This window comes from Colobus angolensis, unplaced genomic scaffold, assembly GCF_000951035.1.
Source record: "Colobus angolensis palliatus isolate OR3802 unplaced genomic scaffold, Cang.pa_1.0 Scaffold53, whole genome shotgun sequence".
In the NCBI taxonomy this organism is placed as follows: Eukaryota; Metazoa; Chordata; class Mammalia; order Primates; family Cercopithecidae; genus Colobus; species Colobus angolensis.
In genome coordinates, this window is record NW_012118821.1 from 4,041,251 (window position 1) to 4,056,741 (window position 15,491).

Consider the following 15,491-nt stretch of genomic DNA (forward strand, 5'->3'; position numbering starts at 1 on the left):
CAGAGCAAGACTCCGTCTCAAAAAAAAAAGAAAAAAAAAGGGACATTTTAAGGACATTTGACTGTTTAATGCATTCATTTTTTTAATGATTGAAAATATTTCCATAGATGAGTTGATGTTATATGATCAACTTGGATTAAGTCTTAGGTGATTCACTGCCTCCTTGGTTAAGGCAGCAAATCCTTTATGAGATTTAATTCCAGCAGGTATAGTCATAAAATGGTAGTTTCTGAGACCAGAGACCTTTAGATCATAATAGTCTCATTACATAATTACAGAGACAGACACTTGAGAAGACGTGATTTCCTACAAGATTATAGAGCTAACGATAGTATAAAAGTTCCACAAATGATAATCTAATTTCTAAAACTCAATATTCTGATACATAACACAGAGTTACTCTGTCCCTTTTTTGTTTTACTGATTAAATCTCTAAACTGGGCGCTGTGGCTAAGGCCTGTAATCCTAGCACTTTGCGAGACTGAAGAGGGCGGATCCCTTGAGGTTAGGAGTTCGAGACCAGCCATGGTGAAACCCTGTCTATACTAAAAATGCAGAAATTAGCTGAGTGTGGTGGCAGGTGCCTGCAATCCCAGTTACTTGGGGAGGCTGAGGCTGAGGAATCGCTTGAACCGGGAGGCGAAGGTTGCAGATGAGCTGAGGTTGCGCCACTGCACTTCACCCTGGGTTGGCAGAGCGAGACTCTGTCTCAAGGGGGGAAAATATCTCTAGCTTAGATTTGGCCTTGTCTTTATTAGAAATGCTCCATTTTAGGGTCTGTTCATATCCTGATTAACTGATAATATAGAAATAATGACTGATACGTGTATCCTAAAGTTAAGAGATTCAGCATGATAATAGTGTGTTTGCTAATGAACCTCAGTAAACTATTAGGAAATTGAAACTTCTTAGAACATTTTTTTTGCTTCCTGTTATTTTGCATGTATTTTAAGGCTCTTCATAACAGTTATCTACTCTTTCTTAAATAAATCAATCCTATAAATAAGCATAATAAGCTTAATGAGAGACAAGAGTAGCTTAGTCTGTAAAATGGAAATCACTTATAAATGAATGTAGAATTAAAAGATTAAGTTGTTGAGTGTTACAGAATTTTAGCGCTGAAACCAAATAAATTATTTTGAAAAAGCGGTTGAAGTAGCAAGTAGGATTGTTTTATACAGTAGTTAACTCTTAAAAATCGTATGGGATTTTGTTGTTCTTCTGGAAGCCTTTTTTCCTAAGATATGGGGGTGGGAGAAAGGAGGAATAGTTACTGTTCTAAATTTGCATTAATGTTATTTCTTGACAGTTTCATTTCTTATATTATTCTTTACAGCTTTTGTGTTATAGTCTATTATTGTTCCCATCCTGTCTTTCTAAGATTAAACTTATTCTGAGTTCCTTTAGCATTTCCTAAAGCAACCTCTCTAATAACTTATGTTCTTTCCTTTTGCTTACCTTGTTTCTTTGGTCTAGAGTGTTCTAAATTACTAGTTCATCTTGTTATTGTGGGTAGTACATTGGTTGACATCTTAGTGTTCACATTCTCAGAAAGGAACACACTACCATCCATGTTTTACTCCTCAGTCAAGTAACACTGTCAGCACCAGAGGGACCTCCAATATTAGCCCACCAAAACTCCCAAGATAATAAAATTTGCTAAAGAGTTTACAAGGGAGAGCTTCTGCTTAATTGATAAGAATAATGTACAGAAGAAATCAGTGGGGGAACTTCTTTTTTTTTTTTTGGAGGCGGAGTCTCGCTCTGTCACCCGGGCTGGAGTACTGTGGCCAGATCTCAGCTCACTGCAAGCTCCGCCTGCCGGGTTCACGCCATTCTCCTGCCTCAGCCTCCCGAGTAGCTGGGACTACAGGCGCCTGCCACCTCGCCCGGCTAGTTTTTTGTATTTTTTTTTTTTAGTAGAGACAGGGTTTCACCGTGTTAGCCAGGATGGTCTCGATCTCCTGACCTCGTGATCCGCCCATCTCGGCCTCCCAAAGTGCTGGGATTACAGGCTTGAGCCACCGCGCCCGGCCGGAACTTCTAACTATGCTCCCTCCTGGCGACTTTTTTTTTTTTTCTTTGAGATGGAGTTTCGCTCTTGTTGCCCAGGCTGGAGTGCAATATCTCAGCTCACTGGAACTTCTGCCTCCCGGGTTCACGCAATTCTCCTGCGTCAGCCTCCCAAATAGCTGGAATTACAGGCATGCATCACCACGCCCGGCTAATTTTGTGTTTTTAGTAGAAATGGGGTTTCACCATGTTGGTCAGGCTGGTCTCAAACTCCTGACCTCAAGTGATTCACCCGCCTCAGCCTCCCAAAGTGCTGGGATGACAGGTGTGAGCCATGGCACCTGGCCCTCCCTCCTGACCTCTTACCAGTACCTTTATTTGGAAAGACTTTCAGGGAGTTATGTGTCAGTTTGGGGTTTTTGGTCTCTGATCTGTATTTTTTACAATAATTTTAAAAGATTACACATTTGTAGCCTATATTCTATCTGGTATTAATAATATTTGGTATTGATAATACAGATACAGACTTGATTATTTGGGTAAAACAGGACGCAGAATCCATTATGTCTTTTAGTTGAGCTAAAGTATACATCTTTACTACTGATAGTATATGGAAAGACAGAATTATTCTGTACCTGTTGTTTCCTTCACAGAGAGCTAGTGGCATCTGACAAAGAACCATGATACCTGGCTGAACAACTCCAGGATGGAAGTAATGCCCAAGTCAGTTTATAAAAGCCCAACACTGTAAATCATACGTAATGGCTATATGCAAATTAGTAGTCAAAGTTAATAATTTTAGAAAGGAAAGGTTAGCTCATAAGTGGCTGTGTTGTAATGAATGCAGTAGCTGTTTGGTAACTTTCTGAATGCTTGGAAGGCCCTTTGTCCACAGTCCTTGTGAACACCCACACATCTAGCATGCGTGACTCAGGAGAGACTAGTGCTAGAATGGAAGTTTCTCTCTTCCCTACTCCTCACCCTAAGCCCTTGTTCTGGTCAGACTTTTCTCAGCCCCTGCTCTTACACATCTACCACAGTTAACAGAGCACTAGGTCTTAAAAGTACTGAGTAGCTTTTTATGTGACTATAAATAATATCTTCACCAGAGCTGGCACCTTTTTGGAGATCCTGTGGAATTTCATTGTAACTGACTGACTCACTTGGAGGAACAAGAAAAGTGAGAGGCATCTTACTTTACATTAGGGTTCCTTGGTGTGGGTACAGGCAGAGGTGGTATTTCTCTTTGGTGTAAATACTATGTTTGCCTTCTTTGATATTACTTCTCAGAATCCACTCATTTAAAGATTCCAATGACTGAGTCAGTTTGAGATGTAAAACTTTTTTGTGGCAATCTCACTATTGCCTCCTACCCCCCTCCTTCCACCACAACCCTAAATTCATTTCATAAAATAGTTTTTAATATGAAAGTCATCCATACTACATAAAAATGGTAATAGAGGAAAAAGTTTAAGTAATGTAATTTTTAAGGATTCAAGTGTCTCGGTTCATTACGTAACTATTAAAATTATATTGGTGATGTTGAGCACGATAAATTCTGAAAATCTGATTCGTCTGTTCTTTTTACAGTTAAGAGTGTAGTGATGCTGGAGCAGCACTTGTCACAATTGCCTTTAGTTTGGATGTGGCCCTAATGACCTCTGTTGCCACACTTCTGGCTCAGTAACTTTCCAACTTGAGCCACAATTTTGATGCTCATCACTTTTATAATGTATAAACTTCTGGGACTTTGATACATAATTTTATATTAATTTTTTGTGTGCACGTGTGTATGTGTGTGTGTTTTAACTTTCTCTGGCCTCAGGCCCTTAAAAAAACATATGTGTATATATATGTGTGTGTGTGTGTGTGTGTGTGTATGTTATCTAGATATTTAAAATCTTTTTCAAATTAAAGCATTTTAAATGTTGTTCTGTTTTTTTTTTTTTTTCTTTTAGAGACATGGTCTCTTTTGCTCTGTCTCCCAGGCTGGAATGCAATGGCACAATCATGGTTCACTGAAGCCTCCACCCCCGTTTAAGCCTTCCTTCTGCCTCAGCCTTCCAAGTAGCTGGGACTACAGGTGTGTGCCACCACACCTAATTTTTTGAAAATTCTTTGTAGAGACAGGGTCCCATTATGTTGCCCAGGCTGATCTCAAACTCCTGGGCTCTCAAGCAATCCTCTTGCCTCCGCCTCTACTTCCCAGAGTGCTGGGATGATAGGCGTGAGCTGTCGCATGTGGCCTCTGTTTATTTTCTTTAAAAATAACGTATGGGCCAGGAGCAATGGCTCACGCCTATCATCCCAGCACTTCGGGAGGCCAAGGTGGGCAGATCACTTGAGGTCAGGAGTTTGAGACCAGCCTGGTCAACATGATGAAACCCCGTTTCTACTAAAAATACAAAAATAAGCTGGGCGTGGTGGTGTGTGCCTGTAGTCCCAGCTGCTCGGGAGACTGAGGCAGGAGAATCGCTTGAGCCTGGGAGGTGGAGGTTGCAGTGAGCCAAGATCACGCCACTGCACTACACTGGGCAGCAGAGTGAGACTTTGTCTCAAAAAAAAAAAAAAAACCCATGGATGCAGTGATTGCATTTTGTTAGACCACTTTTAGTCAGATAAACAAGAAGAAAGTTCTTGGTTAGAAGTGTATTTTCTAAACTTTTGTTATTTTAAATTTATAAACAGCTTTCCTTTTCTTTACCAATTATGTGAATTTGACTCATCCTTACTTGTTTATTCTCCAGACTTGCCAGTTTGGTTTCATAGATAGTATTTTTATGTAATATTAACTGATTGTATCTGTGGTTATTTTTCCAAAATGTAAAAAGGATCTTCTCTCTTCCCTGCTTTAAAACGTGCACTAGTTTCACTTTTCCTAGAGCAGTGCTTTTCAAACTCTCCCTGGGCAGGCAAACTGTGTACCTAGGCTGATACTAGCTAACATTTACTGAGTACTTAACATGTGACACTATTCCAGGCTTTTGACATCTGTTATTGGTTTTATTCTCAAAACAAACCAATGAAGTAGGTATTAGTATCTTAACATTTTTATGAGAATTTTGTTTTGCTTTGTAATATTTAATACAAAAAGACTTTTTTTGGTTTGTTTTTGTTTTTGTTTGTTTGAGAAGGAGTCTTGCACCGTCACCCAGGCTGCAGTGTAGTGGCGTCATCTCGGCTCACTGCAACCTCCACCTCCCAGGTTCAAGCGATTCTCCTGCCTCAGCCTCCTGAGTAGCTGGGATTACAGGTGCCCACCACCACGCCCGGCTAATTTTTTGTATTTTTAGTAGAGATGGCGTTTCACTATGTTGACCAGGCTGGTCTCGAACTCCTGATTTTGTGACCTGCCTGCCTCGGCCTCCCAAAGTGCTAGGATTACAGGCGTGAGCCACCACACCCGTCCCTAAAAAGGTTTTTAAATGGATGACCTAGCATCAAGAAAAATTGAATCTAAGAAGATTTCTATCATAATTTGTCTTTTGTGACTTTTTATACTCCAAGGCATGCCATATCCTGTACCTCTAGAAGTGAAAATTTCTTTGTATGAAATTAGGAACAAAAGACATACTCAAGAACTTTTTTAAAAAAATAGATTTCGTAGACCTAAAATTATTCTTTTAAATTGCTGTGCAAGTTTCTAAACCTCTTACTCTTGATTTCCATATTTACCTCATTTTAGATGCACACTTGACTGCAGAGGACACTGAGTAGCACTGTTCTCCCTCGTACTTGATGTTTTAAACATTTTGTTTCCCCTCCCTAAAATGAATGCACATCCCTGTTTTCTGCTTGGTGCATTTCTACTTTTCCTTCTTGACACCTCAAATACTCTTTCCCTGGGAACCCTGTCATAACTGGAGGCCATCTCCAGCAGAGCCAGATGCTCCCTCTCTGTGCTTCCTTAGCACCGTATCCACATCTTTCTTAATGCTTGGTGTGTAGTTGGTGTACTTACAGACTGTGAGCTTCTTGAGGGCAGGGGCCTGATTTTAAGTCTTCTCTATATCCATTATAGTACCTAGCAGGTATGAAAATGTTTGTTGAATGAGTGGATGAGTGAACAGACAGGCTGTTTCAAATTATAGTGTTTGGTGTAATCTAGAATCTAGCCTTACCATTAGAAACTATAGGCTACATCATTTAAAGCCTCCCAGGGCAACTAGTGGCAACAACCTAACCCCTGCTGTAAGAACATGTTTCAAGTCCAGGTTGGTATGGTATAGTATTACTGTAGTAGTTAATGATTGAAATGCCCACTAGGCAAAAGTTTTTATCATTTAATGATAATTTGCAGTAGGCAGAAGTTTAGGGCCTAATGGTCTGTCTTATTTATTTCAGGAATTGTTGGATAAATATTTAATAGCCAATGCAACTAATCCGGAGAGTAAGGTCTTCTATCTGAAAATGAAGGGTGATTACTTCCGGTACCTTGCTGAAGTTGCATGTGGTGATGATCGAAAACGTAAGTATATTTGTTATATGGGCAAAAGTAGAATTAAAAAAAGAAGTGGGGATAAATGGGATACTATAACAGTATATATAGTCTTCAGGCTCTTTGTGACTTAAAAATAATTCAATGCATATCAAGAAAATTATTACCTTACGTTCTCAAAAATGAAAATTGGGTTGTAAATTTACATCATATGCTGTTTAAAAAAATTAAGCTCATCTGTGAACTCTGTAATCTCTTATGGTATTATTTAGAACGGGCTTAATCTTTTATGCTTTTTAGAATTTCGGTTCACCATATTTTTAGCTCCAGAGTTTTTTGTGTAAACTTTATGAGTGATTCTGCATTTCACATGGCCTTTCTGTCATCATGCCTTAAAACTTCAGATCACTGGAAATTACATACAGAACATGGAAACAGGTTGTTGTGCTTTTTCTGTTTGTCATATTAATTCATTATCTATTTTAAGGGGTCATAACATTGACTGCTAATTACATATAATCAAATTTCTGAGGAGGAGAGGTGAAATGAGTGTGTTACTGCTGGTGTATAACTTGTTCCACCTTCACAGTAAGTTTGTATGACCCATATGGTTAGGTTTTACTTGAGAAAGTTGCATACACAGGAACTGTTGATTAATCAAGTAGTGGTCATAAGAATAGATTTTAGTATTAAATACCTTTCTTTATTTATTTATTTATTTACCTAGACTATCGTAGAAAACATGGATGTGGGAAAAAGTGACCAAATTGCCTAACTTGATAATAAAAAAGTGAAGTGAATTTATTTGCAATGAGTGTCTCCTGGGATACTGGTAGCTGAGTGTAAGATAGAGCTCATTAAATTTAGTGTATGTGCTTGCTACCAGATTTATCAAGTTCTAGGTAATAGAAGTATCAGTTCCTTATTTTTTCTAGTAAGTTTGTTATTTTGTTCTTAATTTTGTCCTGTCTACAAAGATATACCCCTACAAATAGTTACTATGACCTGAAAATGAGAGTTTTGCCATCCTAAATATCAGTGTAACTGAATATATAAAGAGAACTTGTACTTGAGAAACTATTGTACCTTGCTATAACAAAATCTGTATACTAAACTTACTTATTCTGTTACTGATGTGTAATTTCTGTTGCTATGAAGATAAGCAGAATTGGACATGATACTGGCACAGAACTGTATATTTAAGTATCAGAAAGCCAAAGAGAAGTATTTGGGAGATTGAGACATAGCTGTAGCTTTAACCTGATTTAACCCTTAGGAGCTCATTGGCACTTTCCGGTCTCACACGTAGTCCCATTTACATTCTGATAGTCTGGGATTCGTAGATAGGCTGCCTTTATAGCCTATTTGCTGAGACACTGGTGCTTCCTAATTTGTCAGGCTGCAAGAACTTCTTATTGCATGCGGGCTATAACAGTCAGGATTAGATCAATAAATGTGCCATTTCAGAGGAAGGAAAATGAACATGATTCAGGTCATAAAGGGATAGCTTAATTCTCTTACATCAGTATCTCTAAAGCTGTAATAGGCCAGTGGCCTCATACAGAAAACTACCCTTTTCAAAACATGGGTATAATCAGATTAGTGTTGGTAATACTGAACATTTTGTGAAAGGAGAGTGCCATTTTAATTAGGCCAGTAATCAAACTCAGGTCAGAGCAGATTTTGTCCTATGTATTGAAACTTTTATATTGCCTTTCACATAGTATCTCTTGATACTAAGAATCAGTATTTCTCCAAATCAGAAAAATAGAGATTTTGGTGTTGATGATTTTCGTAAAGTTCATATTATTTCGGGAAAGGGTATTCCAGTCAAATTATTATTATTATTATTATCATTTTTGAGATGGAATTTCACTCTCGTTAACCAGGCTGAAGTGCAATGGTGTGATCTTGGCTCACTGCAAGCTCTGCCTCCTGGGTTCAAGTGAGGCTCATGCCTGAGCCTCCCAAGTAGCTGGGATTACAGGCATGCACTACCACTCCCAGCTAATTTTTGTGTTATTAGTAGAGCTGGGGTTTCTCCATGTTGTCAGGCTGGTCTTGAACTCCCAACCTCAGGTAATCTGCCCGCCTCGGCCTCCCAAAGTGCTGGGTTTACAGGTGTGAGCCACTGCACCCCATCCAAATTATTTTTCATTGCTGCATTTCCAAGTAATAGAATTAAAAGACATAAAATAAGAAAATAGTTTTAGCCTAGGGATGGAAAAAAGGCTGATTTACTATAATATCTCATGTTTTTTTCCATTAAGCTGTTTATATGTAAGCAACATTCTAAACTGGTTTTTTGTTTTGTTTGTTTGTGACAAACTGTGTCACGCAGGTTCGGAGTGCAGCAGCATGATCTTGGCTCACTGCAGCTTCAACCTCCTGGGTTCAAGGGGTCCTCCCACCTCAGCCTCCCAAGTAGTCCCCATGCCTAGCTATTTTTTTTTTTCGTAGAGACAGGGATAAGGTCTCCCTATGTTGCCCAGGCTGGTCTTGAACTCTCGGGTTCAAGTGATGCCCCTGCCTCACCCTCCCAAAGTGTTGGGATTACAGTTATGAGCCACTGCACCTGGCCATAAATAAGTTCTTAAATACCCAGTACACAATATTGTTTTCGTGTGTTTGTTTATTTGTTTTTGAGACAGAGTATCATTCTGTCACCCAAGCTGGAGTATAGTGGTGCGTTCTCAGCTCACTGCAACCTCTGCCTCCTGGCTCAGGCAATTCTCTTGCCTCAGCCTCCTGAGTAGCTGGGGTTACAGATCCCCGCCATGACACCTGGCTAATGTTTGTATTTTTAGTAGAGACAGGGTTTCGTCATGTTGGCCAGGCTGGTCTTGAGCTCCTGATCTCAAGTGATCCCTCCGCCTCGGCCTCCCAAAGTGCTGGGATTATAGGTATGAGTCACCACACCTGGCCATGATAATGGTTTTTGTTAGCTACTGTGATTTTAAAAGACCCATACAGAGAAAAATCTTGGTTCTACCAAGACCTAGTAGCAAATGTTCAAGTTGTTAATGTACTATGCACTGGATTATTATTTTTAATATTGCGCTTCTTATTTTTTTCTCTTCACAGAAACGATAGATAATTCCCAAGGAGCTTACCAAGAGGCATTTGATATAAGCAAGAAAGAGATGCAACCCACACACCCAATCCGCCTGGGGCTTGCTCTTAACTTTTCTGTATTTTACTATGAGATTCTTAATAACCCAGAGCTTGCCTGCACGCTGGCTAAAACGGTAAGATGTGTGTCCAGGAAATACCTACTTTAGCTACAGTTATTTGAGATACCAGGTATGTTAATTTATACGTATTTTACTTGGTTACCCAGGGATAATTTCTACTATATTTATTTTGAAATCTCTTTTTCTTACCATCATGATTACCTTATTCCTGCCCCTGACACCTTACTCTACCCTATGATTATAAGCAGTGATACGTCTACAGAGCATACTGAGCAGAGTAATCAAAGAAGGATAAATGATATTAAGAAGGAAACATAAAAGATTGGAAAGTCATGCCTGCCAGGTTTGGTCACTAGAATAGCTGTGCATTAGCCACACTCCTCAAAGTAGCTCAAAACGAGAGAATACAGAGGACACTGTACAGATAAATACTACTACTTATTGGAAAGAAGTGTATTAAGCATTGCTGCTGTTCTGTTTGTCCTGTGAAAGAACCAAGACATGCTTGTTTACTTAAATGTATAGTTTTATAGAATTCCAGTTATACTCGTAAGTTCTTAAACTGAGAGTGTGAGAGAATGGTTCTGTTGAGTTTGTTGATGGTAGAACATAAGGTGGGTGTTCACTTATTTTTTAAAAATGGTTTGTAATTGTAGAATAACCAGTTTTTGTCAATGCACATATTTTATCATGGATATTAATATTTATCAGGCTTTTGATGAGGCCATTGCTGAACTTGATACACTGAATGAAGACTCATACAAAGACAGCACCCTCATCATGCAGTTGCTTAGAGACAACCTAACAGTGAGTTGTTTACTCTTTAATTTTATTTCCTTTTCAGAAACAAAAATATATTTTATTTTGGACTTCATGTCTTTTAGGGCAGATACGTAAGAGCTGAAAGTATGACATATGTGTTAGTATTTTATAGGATGAACATTATTTTGTAGGCAGGTTTTCAAGTTGAATAGACATTTTATCAGACCTTCCTGAGAAGTTACTAACATTATAGGAACTCAACTGTTTCATTGGGATGAAGATGTTGATAAATTATGTTAATAAAGAGAGCTTCTAAAGTTTCAATATTTTGGGGCAAATCAGCTATAGCCAGTTAGGGACTATCTAGATATCTAGGCTTGCTTAAAATCACATGAAGTACCTCGTTCTAATAAAAGTTTACTTTGTGAATTTTTAGGGAGTAAACCTGTACCTAAATTTACTCCTTCTCTGCTTCTAGGCCAAAGTCACTGTTTTGTTTGTCTTTTTCTCCCTGCTTCTTAGATAGGCAGTTGATAAAGGAAGTAATCAAGAAAAAGTACCGCTTAAGCTTTACTTTAACATTCTTTTGTAGGTTCAAGTAAATTTGATAGGTAAAATCTTAGACTTCACAGAATGAAAAAGAAGGGAACAAATCTTTTAATATAAATCTTGTCCTCTCAGCCCCCTTGTTTAGTGCTTTATCATTTACTAGATAGTATTTTTTAAATTAGCATCATGTCTGTTCAATTTTGCGGAATAGAGTAGTTATGAATCCACGGAAAGGAGAATGAAGACCCTGCATTTCTAGCCATAAGAAGTCCCTGTGGTTGTGAGGGGACAATGGAAGATGATCAGCAAATAGTATCTTCATAATAACCTAAGGATTATGTAAGATTCCAGCTCTTCTGAAATTAACACTAATGTGTTGGTGTTGGTCTAATAAAGTACAATTATAGTCAATAAATACTTCTGTTCTTCACTTCATCTTTCTATCCTAAAAATAGATCATGGACGATCCACTTAGTTTTAACATTCTGTCTAATTCAAGAACCCTGTCTATACATGCACACATTGCTTCCCTGTAGCTTCCATCGCCCACTTCTATTTAATTCTTGGAGAAACACAAAGTAAGTCTGCTTTTGCTATAGTTTAGCTCTTCACACACTTTAAAATTGTTAACCATGATTGTGGCTTTTTCCTCCCTGTGAAAATGTTTTGCTTTATTAGTCTGTAATAATACTGCAGTAGTGCTTTCAAGAAGAGCATTGGGCTACTGGGAATAGAGACAGCAGTAAATTCTAAGACTGTCACTTTGCTTATTACGAAAGTAGAGTGCCTTTTTTAAAAAGTTACTTTTTTTTTGAGACAGGATCTCGCCCTGTCACCTAGGCTGGAGTGCAGTCTCGTAATCATGGCTCACTGCAGCCTCAACCTCCTGGATTCAAGCAGTCCTCCTGCCTCAGCCTCCTGAGTAGTTAGGACTATAGGCACACACCACCCCGTACCTGGCCAATTTTGTTTTTGAAATTTTTTGTAGACATGGGATCTTGCTATGTTGTCCAGGCTGGTGTTGAACTGGCCTCATGCGATCTTCTCATCTTGGCCTCCCTACGTGCTGGGATTACAGGCATCAGCCACTGTGCCTGGCCAAGTGCTTTTTAAATAAAAAGGAAGCTGTAAAACCATATATCCAATGACATATGTGTGTATGCCATTTTGTAAATGCATAGTGAAAGGTCTGCAAGGATGTGATGGTCTTTGGGGTTTTGAGAGAGAACTTCAATCTTAGTCAAGATCTCCATTGTTTGAGGAATTTACTATTCTTGTAGTTATTTCTGATATGACAATAATACTTAGTGTAATTGCCTAATCTAGAAATAATAACTTAATATGATTCTTCTTTTTCTAGCTTTGGACATCAGACAGTGCAGGAGAAGAATGTGATGCGGCAGAAGGGGCTGAAAACTAAATCCATACAGGGTGTCATCCTTCTTTCCTTCAAGAAACCTTTTTACACATCTCCATTCCTTATTCCACTTGGATTTCCTATAGCAAAGAAACCCATTCATGTGTATGGAATCAACTGTTTATAGTCTTTTCACACTGCAGCTTTGGGAAAACTTCATTCCTTGATTTGTGTTTGTCTTGGCCTTCCTGGTGTGCAGTACTGCTGTAGAAAAGTATTAATAGCTTCATTTCATATAAACATAAGTAACTCCCAAACACTTATGTAGAGGACTAAAAATGTATCTGGTATTTAAGTAATCTGAACCAGTTCTGCAAGTGACTGTGTTTTGTATTACTGTGAAGATAAGAAAATGTAGTTAATTACAATTTAAACAGTGTTCCACATAACTTCTTAATTTCTACATTCCCTCCCTTACTCTTCAGGGGTTTCCTTTCAATAAGCAACTTTTCCATGCTCTTAATGTATTCCTTTTTAGTAGGAATCCAGAAGTATTAGATTGAATGGAAAAGCACTTGCCATCTCTGGCTGGGGTCACAAATTGAAATGGCTCCTATATCACATAAGGAGGTCTTGTATATCTGTGGCAACAGGGAGTTTCCTTATTCACTCTTTATTTGCTGCTGTTTAAGTTGCCAACCTCCCTTCCCAATAAAAATTCACTTACACCTCCTGCCTTTGTAGTTCTGGTATTCACTTTACTATGTGATAGAAGTAGCATGTTGCTGCCAGAATACAAGCATTGCTTTTGGCAAATTAAAGTGCATGTCATTTCTTAATACACTAGAAAGGGGAAATAAAGTACACAAGTCCAAGTCTAAACCTTTAGTACTTTTCCATGCAGATTTGTGCACATGTGAGAGGGTGTCCAGTTTGTCTAGTGATTGTTATTTAGAGAGTTGGACCACTATTGTGTGTTGCTAATCATTGACTGTAGTCCCAAAAAAGCCTTGTGAAAATGTTATGCCCTATGTAACAGCAGAGTAACATAAAATAAAATTACATTTTATAAACCATTTACTATGGCTTTGTAACAATTGCATACCCATATTTTAAGGGACAGGTGAATTTACTACTTTCTAAAGTTTATTGATACTTCCCTTTTATGTAAAATGTAGTAGTGATACCTATATTTCTGCATTGTGCATTGTGACACACTTGTCTAGGGATGCCTGGAAATGTATAAAATTGGACTGCATTTCTTAGAGTGTTTTACTATAGATCAGTCTCATGGGCCATCTGTTCCTCAGATGTAAATGATATCTGGTTAAGTGTTATATGGAATAAAGTGGACATTTTAAAACTAGCAGAGTTAATTATGTGATTGTGAGTGCCTTGGCTGTTATTAGAATTGTGCTTCAGTGGATATTCAAAAGGAATGTAAGACTTCAGATACAGATACTCCTCAACTCAAAATGGGGCTATACCCTGATAAATCCATTGTAAGTTGAAAATACGAAGTCAGAAATGCATTGAATACACCTAACCTAATGAACATTATACCTTAGCCTATCTAACGTTAAATGTGCCCAGAACACTTAGCCCTACAGTTGGGCAAAATCAAAGAGCATGAAACTTATTTTATACTAAAGTGTTGGATCTCTCGTGTAATTTTGAACCCTGAAAGTGAAAAACATTGATTGTATGGGTACTTGAAGTATGCTTTCTACTGAATGCCTGTCACTTTTGCACCATTGTAAAGTCAAAAAATTAAGTTGGGGACTCTATACTTCTGTTGGTAAACAGTCAATCTTACTATTAGTGAGTTCAAAATAATTTTGGTTTTATAGTGTCACAATGGCTGTTTTACTAACCGATCTCCGATTAGTAAAAATAACTGAGACTGAATGACTTGAGAACTGATTTTTAAGTCAGAAGATAATCTGAAAAAATAGCTATGTAGGATTCTTCTTGATCCTAAAATGTGAATGTGAAACAAGGCTTCATTTATACTTGTTTTCCTTTCTTTTTTTTGTTTGAGACAGAGTTTCACTCTGTCCCCCAGGCTAGAGTGCAGTGGTGTGCAACCTCCGCCTTCTGGGTTCAACCGATTCTCCTGCCTCAGCCTCCCTAGTAGCTGGGATTATAGGCACCCACCACCACGCCTGGCTAACTTTTTGTATTTTTAGTAGAGACGGGGTTTCACTGTTGGCAGGGTGGTCTTGGAACGTCTGACCTCAGGTGATCCGTCTGCCTCTGCTTCCCAGAGTGCTAGGATTACAGGCATGAGCCACCACGCCCAACCTATATTTGTTGGGGTTTATTTCTTCTTCTTTTTTTTTTTTTTTGAGACGGAGTCTTGCTCTGTCTCCCGGGCTGGAGTGCAGTGGCGGTATCTTGGCTCACTGCAAGCTCCGCCTCCCGGGTTGATGCCATTCTCCTGCCTCAGCCTCCTGAGTAGCTGGGACTACAGGTGCCCATCACTACGCCCAGCTAATTTTTTTTTTTGTATTTTTAGTAGAGACGGGGTTTCACCGTGTTAGCCGGGATGGTCTCGATCTCCTGACCTTGTGATCCGCCCGTCTCAGCCTCCCAAAGTGCTGGGATTCACCGCGCCCGGCTGAAAAAGCAGAATTCAATAGGACTCCGGTACCCCAAAATTTAACTCAGGACACTATTTTTTTAAAATCTTAGTAAAAATAACATTTTGAATTGGGAAAAAATGATCATGTCTTAAGACCAGTAAAATGGTATGTGCTGAGTAATGAATTATATTATCAAAGTGGCCTTAAAAAATAGATTATTTTCTAGCCAGGCGTGGTGGCTCACGCCTGTAATCCCAGCATTATGGGAGGCTGAGGCAGGTGGGTCACTTGAGGTCAGGAGGTCGAGACCAGCCTGGCCAACATAGTGAAACCCTGTCTCTATTAAAAATACAAAACTTAGGCTGGGCAGAGTGGCCCACACCTGTAATCCCAGCACTTTGGGAGTTTGAGGCAGGTGGATCATGAGGTCAGGAGTTCGAGTCCAGCCTGGCCAACATGATTAAACTCCATCGCTACTAAAAATACAAAAAAAATAGCAAGGTGTGGTGGTGGGTGCCTGTAATCCCAGCTACTCAGGAGGCTGAGGTAGGAGAATTGCTTGAACCTGGGAGGCCGAGGTTGCAGTGAGCCGA

General features: G+C 39.0%; 1 protein-coding gene across 4 annotated transcripts in view; it reads left to right on the top strand.

Annotated features, from left to right (window-relative positions):
- The window catches only part of YWHAQ (tyrosine 3-monooxygenase/tryptophan 5-monooxygenase activation protein, theta), a 48,719-nt gene extending 35,040 nt beyond the window's left edge, over nt 1-13,679 (top strand). For 2 of the 4 annotated variants that reach the window (XM_011960924.1, XM_011960925.1), the window contains 4 exons: nt 6,358-6,481; nt 9,536-9,699; nt 10,357-10,452; nt 12,317-13,679. In XM_011960924.1, the coding sequence (XP_011816314.1) occupies nt 6,358-6,481; nt 9,536-9,699; nt 10,357-10,452; nt 12,317-12,376 (444 nt within the window). In that variant the 3' untranslated portion in view covers nt 12,377-13,679. Of the gene's footprint in view, nt 1-6,357; nt 6,482-9,535; nt 9,700-10,356; nt 11,265-12,316 lie in introns of those variants that run through there. The other 2 variants (XM_011960922.1, XM_011960923.1) reach the window with 1 other exon arrangement.
- Nucleotides 13,680-15,491: the final 1,812 nt, after the last annotated feature.